This window comes from Neodiprion fabricii, chromosome 1, assembly GCF_021155785.1.
Source record: "Neodiprion fabricii isolate iyNeoFabr1 chromosome 1, iyNeoFabr1.1, whole genome shotgun sequence".
Lineage (NCBI taxonomy): Eukaryota > Metazoa > Arthropoda > Insecta > Hymenoptera > Diprionidae > Neodiprion > Neodiprion fabricii.
The window spans coordinates 40,139,973-40,154,711 of record NC_060239.1 but is presented as its reverse complement, the minus strand read 5'-3'; the positions used below and the strand labels follow the sequence as shown (position 1 = coordinate 40,154,711).

Here is a 14,739-nt window from a genome sequence, read left to right as displayed (position 1 = left end):
GCAATTCAGGCCCCAGGGCCGTACGAATCTTGCACGCATCGCATCCTGTAACCAAAACTATGTTTGTATTGGGATTGTCACTTGCAATCGTGACGCGTCATATGGTGGAAAAAATTCAAACTAATGCAACTAGGCTGACAGCTGACCGGTGACCGTGTTTTTTGGCATGTGAATGGTAAAACAGGTATATTATTGATTACCTTTCATTAATTTATCTGACATGAGTAATTTGAAACCTCAATAATCACGATTTGACTCCATTAGAATTAAAGACTTAGGTTATGTGGTGAGAAAATGGCGCCGACAACCAGGCTCTGACGTCATGAGGACATTTTCGAATACATTTTGCACGCAGACTAGATATAAGGAAAACGATCGGCATAGGCGTTTTGGCCTTCTTTGCGGCCAGAAAAGAGGAGAATGAACATTTTCTTACAATGTCCACTAGGGTGGCGCTGGTGACGTTAATATTGGGTTGATGACGTCTGTTCGTCATTGTATTACAGCATTCCCCCGCTTTCTCAGAGCTTGTTATTATATATAATATAGATATATTAGAAATGGACCGGTCGGTCCGTGTACCGAGCTGTCAAAAATACTTATCTGTAGTTTAGTATCCTTGCCGAGCTGTAGCCCTGATTAGAAAGAGAAAGCAACAGCGGGCGCCCGACCGCTCACTCTAAGCGGTAACTTGGCGGGGGAAATACCTAGCTTGTATTCCCCGCTTGCCTTATTGCTTTCCCCGCCTGGCAGCTACTCCCCACTCTTTCAACCGTACAACAGAGAGGTCGGACTCCCGCTGGTGCTTCATCTTTTTAATTAGAGCTTCAGCTCGGTGCACGGACGCTGCAGTCTATCTCTATAAGTCTATGCTCTGTCCCCGGCATTCTCCCACTTTCGGATGCTTAAATTTCAAAAAACCTGACATTAGCAACTTTCGCGTCGCTAGTGTAGAAGGATCTTTCTGCAAAGTTTCGGCCGTTTCTTCCACATTAGGATCGTTCTTCATATATCCTAGCGCCCTGAGGTATCGTCATACACAGTAGGTATGTATGTAGGTACACAAAATGCTAACGTGCAACGCATACGTCAAACTCATAGTGTTACGTTGCTGTCGTTACGGATCATCGCTATAGCGTCAATATAATATGAATGAGTAATGACAGATTATTGTCTCATAAGAAAAGCGATTGGTATTGGAAATGAATGTTAATTTCAGGTTTCGTAAGTTTTAAGCAATCTAAACATTTAGGTAATCGTAATGTTATAAAAAAATCACTCGTTGCAATATAGGACAGGTTCCCGGATTTCAGAAATCCTTCATACGAACTAAGGTCTTTGTTTAAAATATATCTCTCACTGAAACTCCAATTATGTACTCAAAGCTGATTGGCTTCTTCGAAAGTCGAGATAGCGAAGTTCGAGCGCAATCATTCGAGAATTTATTGTTCGATCAATTTCGAAATCCTTTAATTCGATCAAGATTAAAAATCTTTTGTCAAGATATTACATTGTGACGTATATCGGTAATTTATCTCAATCCTGCAGAAAAAAAGGTCCAAGTCGGACTCTATAACGTAATATATGCTTATAACGAATCCCAAGAACAAGTCCATGGAACGAATCCTACTTCTTGTATATCACGTCTGTAGAGTGACGTTAGTGCTGGGACAATTTGATTTTTTACCACAGTGAAAATTGGAAAAGCTTAACTGATCATGGGTTATATAGTCAGAATCTTGCATACGTCGTGCGCGGAGGGAATCTGGTGTACGGAACCTGCTCTTGGTGATAAATTAACTGACACATTTATCCCCAACACTAGTGCTGCAATGAGATCTCTGTACTAACGATCGTGATCTAGTACATTTACATTCAAGTGAAACTACGTTTCCCGACCAAGATATCATTGAATGAAATCGGCCCTTGATAAGCTCGACCTGCCTATGGGGGCGTTATTCACAATCAGTGTCAAATTTCATGGGCGTGATACATGTACCCATTTCACACTTCTCTGTGGCTCATCGTCAGATTTATTAAACTCTTGTTACGCCTTCAATCCACGTTGTGTTGGCCGACTCTTGAGCCATGACGAGGTTGCTGGTGTTGGGGTTCATCTTGTTAGCAATTAATAATACAATACAATTCTCAGGTGAGTGTTGAGAATCAATTCGAACTCTGATTTTACTGATTTTGTCATCGCGCCTGAAAGCAATTTATTGAATCATCACATTCGAAAATCTCTCCTTACTACCTCGATCCATGACTTTAATTCAAACTTGTGATATAGTTGACAAATACTCGCAGTGTCCCGAGGATCGAGTGAAGAATCGTTCGATGACTTTACTACTAAGAAAACATTTATTTTGCGACTACGATAATTACGTCCGTCCATCCCTTCACCAAGATAATGCTACGAAGGTGTACTTGGAACTCATCCCAAAGTTCATCGAATTCGTAAGATATTCTAGAGTTTAAGATTACACATCATCTTTAGAAGAGAACGGGGCTAAGTGAACTCCTCTTTTATTCTTTGGAAATAAGCATGGGACTCCGTAAACCCTTTGAAAAAAAATGAAAAATTGATAATTGATAGTGTAAATAGGGTATATTGAGGATTGTAATCTAACTTATAACATTATCTCAAATTAACGTCAATAATTTTTCAACTCAATAAGTTTATAACTTAATGCTCGATTAATTACACTCGCACAAGAATCATGTGCTCAATATTCGGCATTGGAAAATTGAATCTGAAATTCAGTTGATTCTGAGTACAATTCACTAGAATAAATACATGACGCATCGTCTGCGTTGGACTGATTAACACGTGGCGTTGGTTTTGATGATTTTCGCGGTCGTTTTGCAATCATAGTTTTGCTTTTACAGTTTTCACTTTTCACCGCTTGTGGTGTTACAAGAAAAGTATTGGTTTAACTGAAAAATGACCTTTTTAATTTCAACGAATCTTCAAGTTTTCGGGCTTTTGATATCCGGGAAACAGGTTTTCATAGAAAAGTTGGTCTTTTTGTCAGTCTGGGCGTCTAGCTCAACAAGCTTTCGCAATGATTTTCGAAGCGGTTAGGTCGAAAAAATTTGTAATCTGTCGGACCTCAGATTCGAATGATGTGCGTGAAAAATTAAATAGGATTGTAAACTGGTGAGAAGTACTTGTTTCTACAAGTTGTTTTTACTAATCTTAAAACGGTTCGTTTTACTCAGCATTGATTGACTTTTTTTCATTGAATATAACCGAATTCAAGCTACGGTGTGTATTCGAAAAATTAACAAATATATAAAATGACCTCGAAATTATATTTTGTCTTGATTTTTTTTTCAGTATGGCTATTTAGCTCCGTTCTCTTCTGCACATATAATGTTTGATAAATAATCATTCTAATTATTGCAATGATATTTTCTCACATCATTCAAAATACTTTGAACTATGCGGGACCGTTATAACTAGAGGAATTAAGGAATTCATTGATCATGCATGCAGGTATTGGATTCGCGGGAAAATTTTCTGGTTTCTTTCGAAATTCAGCACTCCGGCTAATTTTGTCTGTCAAATACTGCACAGAAGCTGTTGACGCCTCCACAGACGTATCCTACACTACATGGATGCATGATTTGTATGGTTTAATTAATTAATTAATTTTAATATCCCGATCTGCGAAGTGTACAGGTAATTCATCAAAAGGCAGGTATGGCGAGACCATGAGAGTATAAAGCAAGAGCTCACTAAATCAGTTTGATCGGATATCAGCACAGATGAAATGACGGGATGTGAATTGAGGGTAACAAACCCGTTGCATAAATACGGACATTGTTAAACTTATAAGGAACATTAGTTTGGTATCGCTCTCCGATGTCGTTTCAACTCATGTATGCTGTAGAACATTGAAAACTGAAAGACACCTGTTGGCTTACGAGGTTTCATGCAAATCCATTAATTAAAGCGCATCAAGAAATCGCCCCGTTGGGTGCCCATTTTTGGGGGTCACGTCCAACATCTTCAAACCCTTTTCCTACCATTAAAAAAAGTACGTGTTTTTTATTATACAACGTTCTACAACATACATAAATTGCTGCAATTCGAAGGGGGTACCAAATTGGTGTTCCTTGTCAGCGATAAGGATCTTTTATACGTCTTGTGATGAATGACACTGTACGTTAAACCTGATGTACAGTTTCACACTGACGCAATCTAAATAGCTGTCATAATTTTGACTGTTGTAGGACGATCATGCAAATACCCTCGTACTCCACGCTTGGATGGCATTGGTACGTTGTCAAAGAAGTTCTTTATGATAGGCACATTTATACGTATTCTGAAACAGGGTGTTCATTCTTATAAAAACCAGCGCGTAAATTACTTACATACTTGGAAGTAGTATACCAATAACCACTAGTTAAAATGTAAATTAATGTTAAATTAAATTAAGAATAGTAAATTAAATAACTTATTTCAGATCGTTCTGAGTGTCAAACTAAATGAAAATATTAAATAGCTCGAGACATGACTTTTGAAACGTTGAAAGTTGGAGTCATGTCACTTTTACAGACAACGGCAAATTAAAAATTTGGATCTAACTTTCAGATTTGGACGGACGAGCATCTCAGTTGGAATATATCAAAATTTGGCAATCTCAACTCACTTCAGGTGTCCAGTGACGAACTTTGGATACCTCATTTATATGTTTACAACTCGTAAGACACTGTTAAAAATTAGGTTTCGATTAATTGAATTCGTGCTTTTCAACTTGTGTTATAATTTAGGATTCCAAAATAGATCGGTTAATGAAGATTTAAATGTTTCTGTTACTCGCAGCGGGAACTTAGACCGTGAACAGTATGGGATACCAAAAACTGATTGTATACTACATAGCAGTGGACGTGTAGCTTGTGTCCCGGCACTGAAATACACGTCACACTGCATAGCAAATTATCAGCACTGGCCCTTTGACAGTCATAACTGTACCCTTTATCTTGGCTCCTGGTCTCACACAGGGGAAGAGATAGATTATAGCTTTATCCATCGCGGGGTAACGTAGCACAATTTCAATTCCATTCATTTCTCGTTTACCACTAGGTAACAATTAGACAAATCATCAACAGATAGTATGAGCCTGGAATGAAACCTGCCACCTCAATTCCGTGATATTGAGTCACCAAGTTTGCAACTACATACCTGTTACATTTATATGTTTAAGATAGCGAAGTGTCCGTTATCTAAACAACAACGGGCTCTCCATAAATTCACTTAATTTCTAGGTGATTCAAATGCCCGATTTTACCCCTAATCCACAATGGAAACTATTGTCAATAAGCGCTCAGAAAAAAGTTGAAAGGTTTGAGGCAATGAATTACACATTCCCCAGATTGGTTTTTAATGTCGTTGTTGAACGGCATTCAACTTTCATGCAGACTACCATCCTTGCTCCTGCAATTGGTGAGCGATTATGCATGCGTGCAGTACACACTTATTAGCAAGTTTCGATGCAAGTTCATAAGACCTTAAAATCTCACGCGTGTCGAACGTTATTTTCTATAACAGTACGCGTGAAGTAAACTTTTTTTTAGATCGCGATTCCCGTGCGTAAAATGCTTCTTTCTGGCATACCGTGCATAAAGTAAGGTCATTTCGATACAACGTTTCGAAGTAGATATTCACGTTTCACACGGTATGCCCAGAAGGTAGCACTTTACGCACGGAAATGAGGATAAAAAAATCTCACATTACGCAATTGGTTGGAAAAATGTATTTATGCAACGCAAGCGTGGCTTGCTGATCTTTTACGCCTGTCTTCCGTACTTATAGTAGTCTCTTTCGCGACGGTACAAAAAGAGGATCTTTACGTCCTCGTACTTGAAAGTCTACGTTTTTGTACTCCGAACAGTACAAAAAAAAAAAAAAATTGTAAACTATACTTTTGTTTCATAAACTTACGCTCGGCGTATCTACTATTCTAGTACTAATCGTCTTGACCATGATGGTACTGTGGCTAAATCCAATGACCAGTGAACGAATGGTACTGGCTGCCCTCAATTTGATCTGTCATTTACTCTGCATCATCGATGTTAACTGGCAGGTTCCTTTCAACGGTGACACTTTACCCTCGATATGTAAGACATACTATGTGCAATTACTTCCAGATAATTGTTCGTACCAACCAATGGTCGGGGAATTAGGTGACATGTATTAACAGTATGATAACGATAATTTTCAGTGGCCTTCCATCAAAATTCCTTGGTCATTGCCAGCGTGGTGCTTTTCTTAACCGCACTGCTCCGACAACTGAAACAAATATCGATACCCGCGCCGGTTTGGCTTACATCGATAACTTCCTTTATATTGGAAAGAAAGGCTGGCCAGTTCATTCTGCTCGCAACTTTGGACCCAAAAAACTCTACGACACTGGGAACTACAGACGACAATGTTGGGTTGATCCAATCGAGTGCTACATCGTCTCGAATTAATCCAGAGAGTTTCAACGCGTGGCATCATTTCGCCACTTTACTGAACCGATTGTCTTTCATTGCCGTGCTTTTAACATACGTTATCATGATATCAGTACTCCTTCCTAAGTAAAACAACGAGGGTGTGCCTGACTTATCATCTCTGAGAAAATATTGTGCACAAGAGCATCCTGTCGTCAATATTATCATTCATTATAAATTCATGTACTATGTACCAGTTGGGACTGGTTCGCGTCAGATAGAAAGCTGGAATGTCTGGCAGTTTCACGTTATGGCATAGCATGTATTCGCATCTCGAATCACGTCTTGCGACTGTCAGTATACTTATATGTTGGTGACATAATATTTTGACGATACATTTAATAAAACTACATCTATCCGCGCTACTGTGTCTTATACCTATAATATACCCATGTGAGATTACTAGGTCAAGTGTAAGCTCAAATTGCAGAGTATAAATGTCTATGAGTTGCAGGACAACGATATACATCGTATTCCAACTTTTGTCGTACATGACAGGGCAATTACGCATTTAATACCATTGACCATCACAAAACCCACCGTGTGGCTGCACAATGTAAAATTATTAAATTGTATAGTGTACTTTATTTTGGCACATTCTGAAGTGTTTTTGCGAGGTACGGAATTTGCTTACATTATTCAATGAAGCTATTATTATGGCGTTGTTGTACGAGCACAAATGTATGAGGGCTCTGATTGATTTCTGAAGTGATACTCGAACAAGTTCTTCTAAGGTTTACGGCCTTCAGTTTCAGATCTGAAATTGTATGAAAACGTTTGTTTTTGAATTACTACACATCGATGGATCAACCGTGTAAGTTCGAGGACGTGACCCCTCCTTATGATAATTGATTAAAAATATGGAAACATACACTTTCACTTCCAAAATTATATTGGACACTTTCAACTACATAGTTTTATCTGATTATTCATTGAAATCGTCGCAGAAGGCAGGGAAATAATCAGCCTACCAATCACCTATTATATATGTGGAACATAACTTCGAAAGTTGACAATCATGTAGCACTAAAGATAAGTCAGTGGCATTAAATATAACCCCGATGCTTGTTGGGCGCCGTGCACTATAGCCGTTCATACGCTATAAAATATTCAAGTTGCCGAGTCGTTTGTGACGTCGCCAGTCAGTCGCCGCTGCTTGGCCCGACAAAAGGTCCGATAACCTCGTAATGTATTTTGTACGTAACACTCGTCGGTCGAGTAAGTCAAGTATTTTAATTCAATCGTTTACAAAACTTGTTATTCAAGTAAATGACCAAATGTAATCAGTACCTTCTAATTGTTACAACCAACAAATTAATTTAAAACCAGACTGTAATTGAACTGGAATAAGAACACTGAACGGTATTAGATAGCTTGGCCGTAATTAAAATCTATAGGTAAGTAATGTACCATTGATACGTCTGAAGTTTTGGAATTCATTAGTTTTTGTCGTATAAGTGTTGGGCAGTCATATAAATATGGCCAAACCACAAGCACTGTCTGTCACTATCACTGCTACTCCATAACGCAAATGATTGGTGCTAGGTATAACATTCGTTGTGCGTGAGAGACATAGAATTACGACTACAATTATTCATGTAATTCGCGCATTAAATGCACAGCCATACGTGACGAACCAATCATAGTAAAATTGGTCAGTTTTACTTGTTTTACGATAGGCTACAGAGTTGAAGAAATACTATGAAGTATCATGCAGTAAGTAACGCGTATATTTGTCAAAATTGGAGGTTTCTGTTTATACTGACCTATGCGATGACATGCGACGTTCCAGGGCTCTGGATACCAAGAATTGATTTAGCATTATATTTTATTCTTGGAATACGTAACCAATTTTACACTTATTGTTAGGACCAACGTGTAATTTTCGAACAGAGTGTTTTCTTTCTCTTGTATGTATATTAATATCTTCATATCATTTCTATTTATCCTACAGTGTTTTTTTATTTTCCAGCATATTCGATCGAAGGACAAATTAACGAGCCTTATTGTTTCATTTACGTAAAAAGTTCTTCGTGTTAGCATTCCTTGCTTCGGATGCATTAACGCTTGGAGCTCAATACATGTGTACTGATCGGTTGGTTTAGAGGTCATCTGGAAAATAACCCTAAAGATAAATAATGATGTTTTGGACATTACTGGGAATCTTGTGCGCATCCACGTCGGTGGTAATTTCAAACCCATATCGTGTTAATCCCGGGCCATTGGTGACCGCTACTCGAGGTGAGCCATGGCCTCAACCTTATCAAACCATAAAACACGACGGATTCCTCATTCTTCGGCCATCGGTATTCCAGATCCTGGTGAGTTGGTAACTTAAGAAATACCCTACATCATCGAAAAAATTATATTATATTGGGTCGTTTTCCTTGAGGAGACACAGCACAATCTCAGGGCAGAGAGATCCGATATGCTTTTTTTCCGCAATCGCATCGATTCATCAGATACCTCGGAGTTTTAACTACACATGCACCAACCTACTTTATAGCTAGTGTACACGCTCCGCGTCATAATTAAACTTCAACTTACAGTACTAAATGTCATCGTATGTTTTGGCAGAGATTCAGTGTAATTGTACCGGATTTCGAAGCTCCTTCTAATCGTAAGCCGTAACAATTAATTTTATTCACTTGCTCACTGGTCTCTTGTAGATAACTGGAGAGACTTGTGATATTCTCGAAGACGCGATTCAACGTTACACAGCCATCGTAACTTTGGAAGCTAGTGTGGCTTCCAGGGAACTCCGATCGGCACCACGGGCACACGCAAGGCAGTACTCTTCTTTTGCCGGAAACCTTGCCTCCTTGAACGTCCGTCTAATAAACCCGTGCGAGGATATGCCTCATCTGAACATGAACGAATCCTGTAAGACGATTTTTCTTCTGACGGCGTATAATTTCAGCCTGACTTCTGACAATGCGGTGAAAACTTTTTGATCATAAGGTATACTTGCAATGGTGCTTTCTACAAAGGTGAAACAGACCAACACGCTACTACACAAAATGGTACCATTGGTTATGTGTGTGATCAACGACACCAGTCATATTCTTTTTGTTGAGTTATGTCATTAGATGAAAAGCACCCGAACTTCTGCTTGTGCTGACAACCGTGATAATTTATACATAGATATACGAATGTACTTCAATTTGCATATTCTTGAGAATTCGCGAACCGAATTAGGTTCATCTAGCAATAATCGGATCAATTATAATTTATTCTATTTTTCTATGCATAGATATTTTCAATATAAATATCTTATATTATGTATTTTTCTGGCCCGATTATGATCGTGTATCGGACTGAATTTGAATGTGGTGATGCTATTCATGAACGAACGAAAATATTTCCATCAACCACAAGACGGGATGATTAGGCGTGTAAATATTTTTCAATGCCCTGCATGTTTCCGAATTAAATTTCGAGGAATTGTACTGTGATAACTCTGTTATTAGACCCCTCGATATCTTGTTTTGCTTTTGCAGCGTATCTAACAACACTATCACAGTATTGCCAAGAACTAAAAAAAAAAAGATTGGCAAAGAACTTCTTTAATTTGGAAATTCTGAACACTCAACGATAGACGTTACATAGTCGATAGATAGATTCAGAAAAAAAAACAACACATTTCGTGTAAAAATAATTTTTCGACGATATTGAGGAGCAATACGAGTTTCTATTCACTAAAAATGATGTTGCTTTTTTTACAATTGAAGATTATTGGCAAAAGGGACGACCCTATACTGATAGGTTGGCAAAATCGACACGAAGTGATTTTTTGAAACGTGTTTCGACTTCACTTTTGTATTAATCATGGTTCATGTACTTTCATATCACGTCTACCTCTTCTCCGTCTACCGGTGTAGGTAATCGTTTTATTTCATCTGTCAATTTCTGTCTCAACACACGGTAAAAATATGACCCAACAAATTATTTTGCCTCAAACAGATGTCTTGGATGTACGCAATACAACAGAAGCAGGAAGCCTCATGGCCAAGAGTATATGGGGCATTCTTCGAGGTCTTGAAACGTTTACCCACCTCCTATCACGTTCCGGGGACGGGCCGAATGTAAGAATAACAAAAAACAATAATAGAACGCTATAATACGTAACGTATTATGTATACCTATGTGCATTTTTTTTAGTATTAGAGTTATTTTTTCTTAACATTCTTATAATTTAATCCGTAACATGACTTTCGAAAAAAAAAATTCCGTTCTTGTTTGAAGGCGAACGAGACTGATGGTTAATATCTTGTAGAGGTTTTCAACGAATAATTAACTTACAGCTTGCATTGAAGTGTCAGACCATCATTGACAAGCCACTATTACAACATCGTGGTCTCCTTCTGGATACTTCACGTCACTATCTTCCAATATCCGACATACTGCGAACCCTGGATGCAATGTCATACAACAAGATGAACGTATTTCATTGGCATATTACTGATGACCAAAGTTTCCCGTATCAGAGTACCCGATTTCCAGAGCTCTCCGCCAAGGGTGCCTTCCATCCCACGCTAACATATACGCGGGAAAACGTACAGAAGATTATTGAATATGCGAGGTACCGGGGTATCCGTGTCATACCCGAATTCGACACCCCAGGTCATACCAGGTCTTGGGGAGAATCTCACCCTGACCTACTCACACCATGCTACAACGGTTGGTGTTGCTTTACTCTTGTTATATTATTCGATAAGTATCTTAATGCAGTTTCCATTTTTACATTTTTCCTTTCAAATGAAGTAAAATCTCCGTGTTCAAAAATGTTTCTGTCAAATCAAACTTTCCAATTATTGTTCACAAGTAGTAAACAACCCTACGGCAGTATCAATTTCCTGGCGATTCAAAATTTTACAAAGAAATGTTTATCTCTATAGCGCATACTGCCATGCGTATCATTTACATCGATTCCTTAAATAATACATGTAAGGTAAATGCGGGGTTTCAATGTTCAGATAGCACAGGAGCTCCGGATGGCACCTTGGGTCCACTTGACCCAACGGAGTCTAAACTCTATCCATTCATTCGTGAATTATTTGCCGAGATCGGCGTCACCTTTCCCGAACGGTACATTCACCTTGGTGGCGATGAAGTGCCGTTTGATTGCTGGGCCAGTAATCCACGCATTCGTCAGTACATGCACGAGCATCACATGAACGATAGCTATGAACAACTAGAGGCAGAGTACATTCAGAATCTTCTGAATATCACTCGGGATCTCAATACGACCTCTATTGTTTGGCAGGAGGTATGTTACAGAGTGACAAATATATTTATGTTCGAGTATCCACTGATATTTAACTATAGGATTTTTCGAACAAGGCGACCACGCCGACCAGAGTAAACTCAACTCTATAGGGATTCTGAGTGTATTGCAATAATATTAGACAAGAATGTTGTATTGTCAAAAAACAATTGACCTCAGATTTATAGGTACACTAAAAGTGTGAAAAACTATTCACTATAGAAATAATTGTTCGATACAAATGACACTTTAGGGTAATGCAGTATACGAAACGGTTTGAATATTAATCTGCAATTTGTACTATTGAGATGTTTTTGGCGTTTTAACCCTAGAACGGTACACTGGTTGTGGCATACCCAGCTCGTCAATTCCATCGTCCCCTTGGCCACCAAGCTCTACCGACTATGATTTATCTATAAATAATTGTAGTAAAATTCGACTTTATGCTACTTCCCCACATTCCGAATCGTTCAACGTACAATTCTGTGTTGGATTCATGAAGAAATCTTGAGTGCAGACGAAACCACAGTTGCTCCAAGTTCGCGGGGTGGCAAACACTGTTTGCAACCAGGTGCACTGTTACCACACAGTGATCAGTTGCGGAAGTGTACCATTCTTGGGTTAAATACGTTGTCGCCAGTGATACAATTACTGTAATCACTCTAATTTTAAATAATTATATAATTTGAATACGGAAGATGTCACCTTTGACGTACTACAGCAGACCCTTTGTGAATGTTTAAGGTTTTCGATAACGGTGTTCATCTCTCACCGGAAACGGTGGTCCATGTATGGACGGGAAATCAAAAGAGCAAACTAGCGGCTGTAACGAAGGCAGGATTTCATGTGTTGCTATCAGCATGCTGGTACCTTGACCATCTTCAGAATGGTGGGGATTGGCGCAAATTTTACGCTTGTGATCCTCTTGCATTTCCAAGTACCGTTCAACAGCGAGAGTTGGTGTTGGGAGGCGAAGCCTGCATGTGGGGAGAAGTTGTCGACAGGTACTCACAATAAATATAACGCAAAGAATTAGTATTAGTGCCCCGTCCATCGAATAACGATACGGATACGGATACGGATCTTGATCAGATTCCGAACGTGAAACACGATTGATTGTACATAATTTTTATTCTAGTACGAACGTCCATCCAAGAATATGGCCAAGAGCAAGTGCTGCGGCCGAGAGACTGTGGAGCCACGAACGAAACCCTTCTGTGACTTATGCTGCTCAACGCCTCGAAGAGCACGCGTGTCGTATGAATAGACGCGGCATACCCGCGCAGCCGCCGAATGGCCCTGGATTCTGTATCCAATGATGCATGAATTCGTTTTCCTTCCAAGTATGTTTTATTTACACGGATAATTGCAACAGGAAATAAAATTCCATAAGCATACTGATTGAAAAACTGCTGATTGTATCTTCAAACAGCATTGTTAATTTGGAAAATGCATCGATTTCCGGAAAAACATTTCAGTTGACTTGAAATCAATCGAAATGTTGAAAATACACAAACAGAATTTAAATATTATTAGCGACGTTTCGTTGACAGTTTCTGGAATATTAAGTAACGATTCACGAGAAATACTCTGTTTGAAAAATAATAAAAATACCTTATTTCACGGAGAGAAATTTTATCTCAATCGAATTATTAGAGGATGACTGTAAAAGGAATATCATTGCCGTATAATGTTCAAGTATTGTTGCGATTACAAGAAAATGTCGTACAAGTAACTGTTTGGTGCGATCGGAGTGTTCGATACTACATTTTTTGATGTACAGTATAGGACCTCGATATCCGAACCTCAGTTAATCGACCCCTCAATTACCCAATCCGTGACTTGATTTGACCGAACTCTTTAGCAGTATATGCTCTAAGGACCGTTTTTAACAGCCTTCAACGCTATCTGAGTCCTAATAGTCGCTGTCTTTATCGGCATGCTCCGCTCTTTTAAAATAACGTCGATATAGTGCATCAAGCAGTTGATTCCAGCATCATCCAGAATTGTCAAAATTTTCACTGAATATCCAAAGGGGTTTGCCTTAATTTTTTCAATAAGATATTTTCAATTTCAGAATCGATTTGTATGATCCTTTCTAGGCTAATTAGACCCTCAGAGACGCAGGAAAAGCACCAAGAAGAGCGTAGGACCAACAGCGGAGAAAATATGAGGAAACGACTAGCAGCAGCGAAATTTTAAAAAGGAAATCTGTCATTTTTTGGTTATAGGTAATTCTTGATACGTTGCTCTAAGCGTGTTTGAACCGCGCGCAGTCGATTTCTCGTCCAAAATTACGTCGATATAGCGGATCAAAGAATTAACTCCAGCATTACCCAAAATCGTCAAACTGCAGGTAGCGTACCTACTCCGCAGAGACCACGAAGCGCTTGTCCTGGAAGTCAAGTTTCATCAGGTAGTGGACCTTAAGCGCAGAAACTACGGAGTGCTTTTCCCGAAATTTGAATTTCACCATGTTTCGGACCTGGAGTTCAGGAACCACGGAGCGCTTGTCTTAGAAGTCGAGTTCCTGCAGGTAGTGGACCTTGAGTTGAGAACCGACCGAGCGCTTGTCCTGGAAGTCGAGTTTCACCAGGTGCCGGACCTGGAGCGCAGTAACTACGGAGCGCTTGTCCTGGAAGTCGAGGTTCACCAGGTAGCGGACCTGGAGTGCAGGAACCAGGAGGTAGAGAACCCAGTACTCGGAGCGCGATTCTCATACGTCCTCTCTACTGCGCGGTTGTTTCCAGACTGAGGAATTCGGCCAGCTGATTTCCGTCGTCGACGATTACTATAGATCGATGATGTCAAGAGAAGAAAAAAATTTTGGGTCACGTCACTTTCTGAACATCCGAACATCCAAACTTTGGTTTCAAACTTTAATACTATCTGTGATGCATGATGATATGATATGATGTATAATGATTTCAGTTTTTACATTTCACAATCAGACAAGAAATACGCACTTTATC

General features: G+C 39.2%; 2 protein-coding genes across 6 annotated transcripts; both read left to right on the top strand.

Annotated features, from left to right (window-relative positions):
- Nucleotides 1-1,881: 1,881 nt before the first annotated feature.
- Nucleotides 1,882-7,610, top strand: LOC124185273 (neuronal acetylcholine receptor subunit beta-3-like). Its single transcript, XM_046575862.1, is given in 8 exon segments — nucleotides 1,882-2,152; nucleotides 2,291-2,457; nucleotides 4,240-4,284; nucleotides 4,601-4,732; nucleotides 4,854-5,045; nucleotides 5,275-5,452; nucleotides 5,974-6,126; nucleotides 6,231-7,610. Coding segments are annotated over 8 exon segments (1,293 nt in total). The 5' UTR covers nucleotides 1,882-2,088; the 3' UTR covers nucleotides 6,593-7,610.
- Nucleotides 7,611-7,629: 19 nt separating this feature from the next.
- LOC124185192 (beta-hexosaminidase subunit alpha-like) lies at nucleotides 7,630-13,176 on the top strand. Of its 5 annotated transcripts, none has more exons than XM_046575721.1 (8): nucleotides 7,630-7,719; nucleotides 8,474-8,822; nucleotides 9,171-9,384; nucleotides 10,465-10,586; nucleotides 10,806-11,181; nucleotides 11,478-11,770; nucleotides 12,512-12,771; nucleotides 12,906-13,176. In XM_046575721.1, exons 2-8 carry the CDS (start codon nucleotides 8,640-8,642, stop codon nucleotides 13,084-13,086), a joined length of 1,629 nt encoding a protein of 542 aa, XP_046431677.1. In that variant the 5' UTR covers nucleotides 7,630-7,719; nucleotides 8,474-8,639; the 3' UTR covers nucleotides 13,087-13,176. The 5 variants fall into 5 exon arrangements, with proteins under 5 accessions (XP_046431677.1, XP_046431686.1, XP_046431649.1 ...); XM_046575730.1 differs by having other exon boundaries at nucleotides 7,631-7,719; nucleotides 8,607-8,822; XM_046575693.1 differs by having other exon boundaries at nucleotides 7,633-7,898.
- The last annotated feature ends 1,563 nt before the right edge of the window (nucleotides 13,177-14,739 follow it).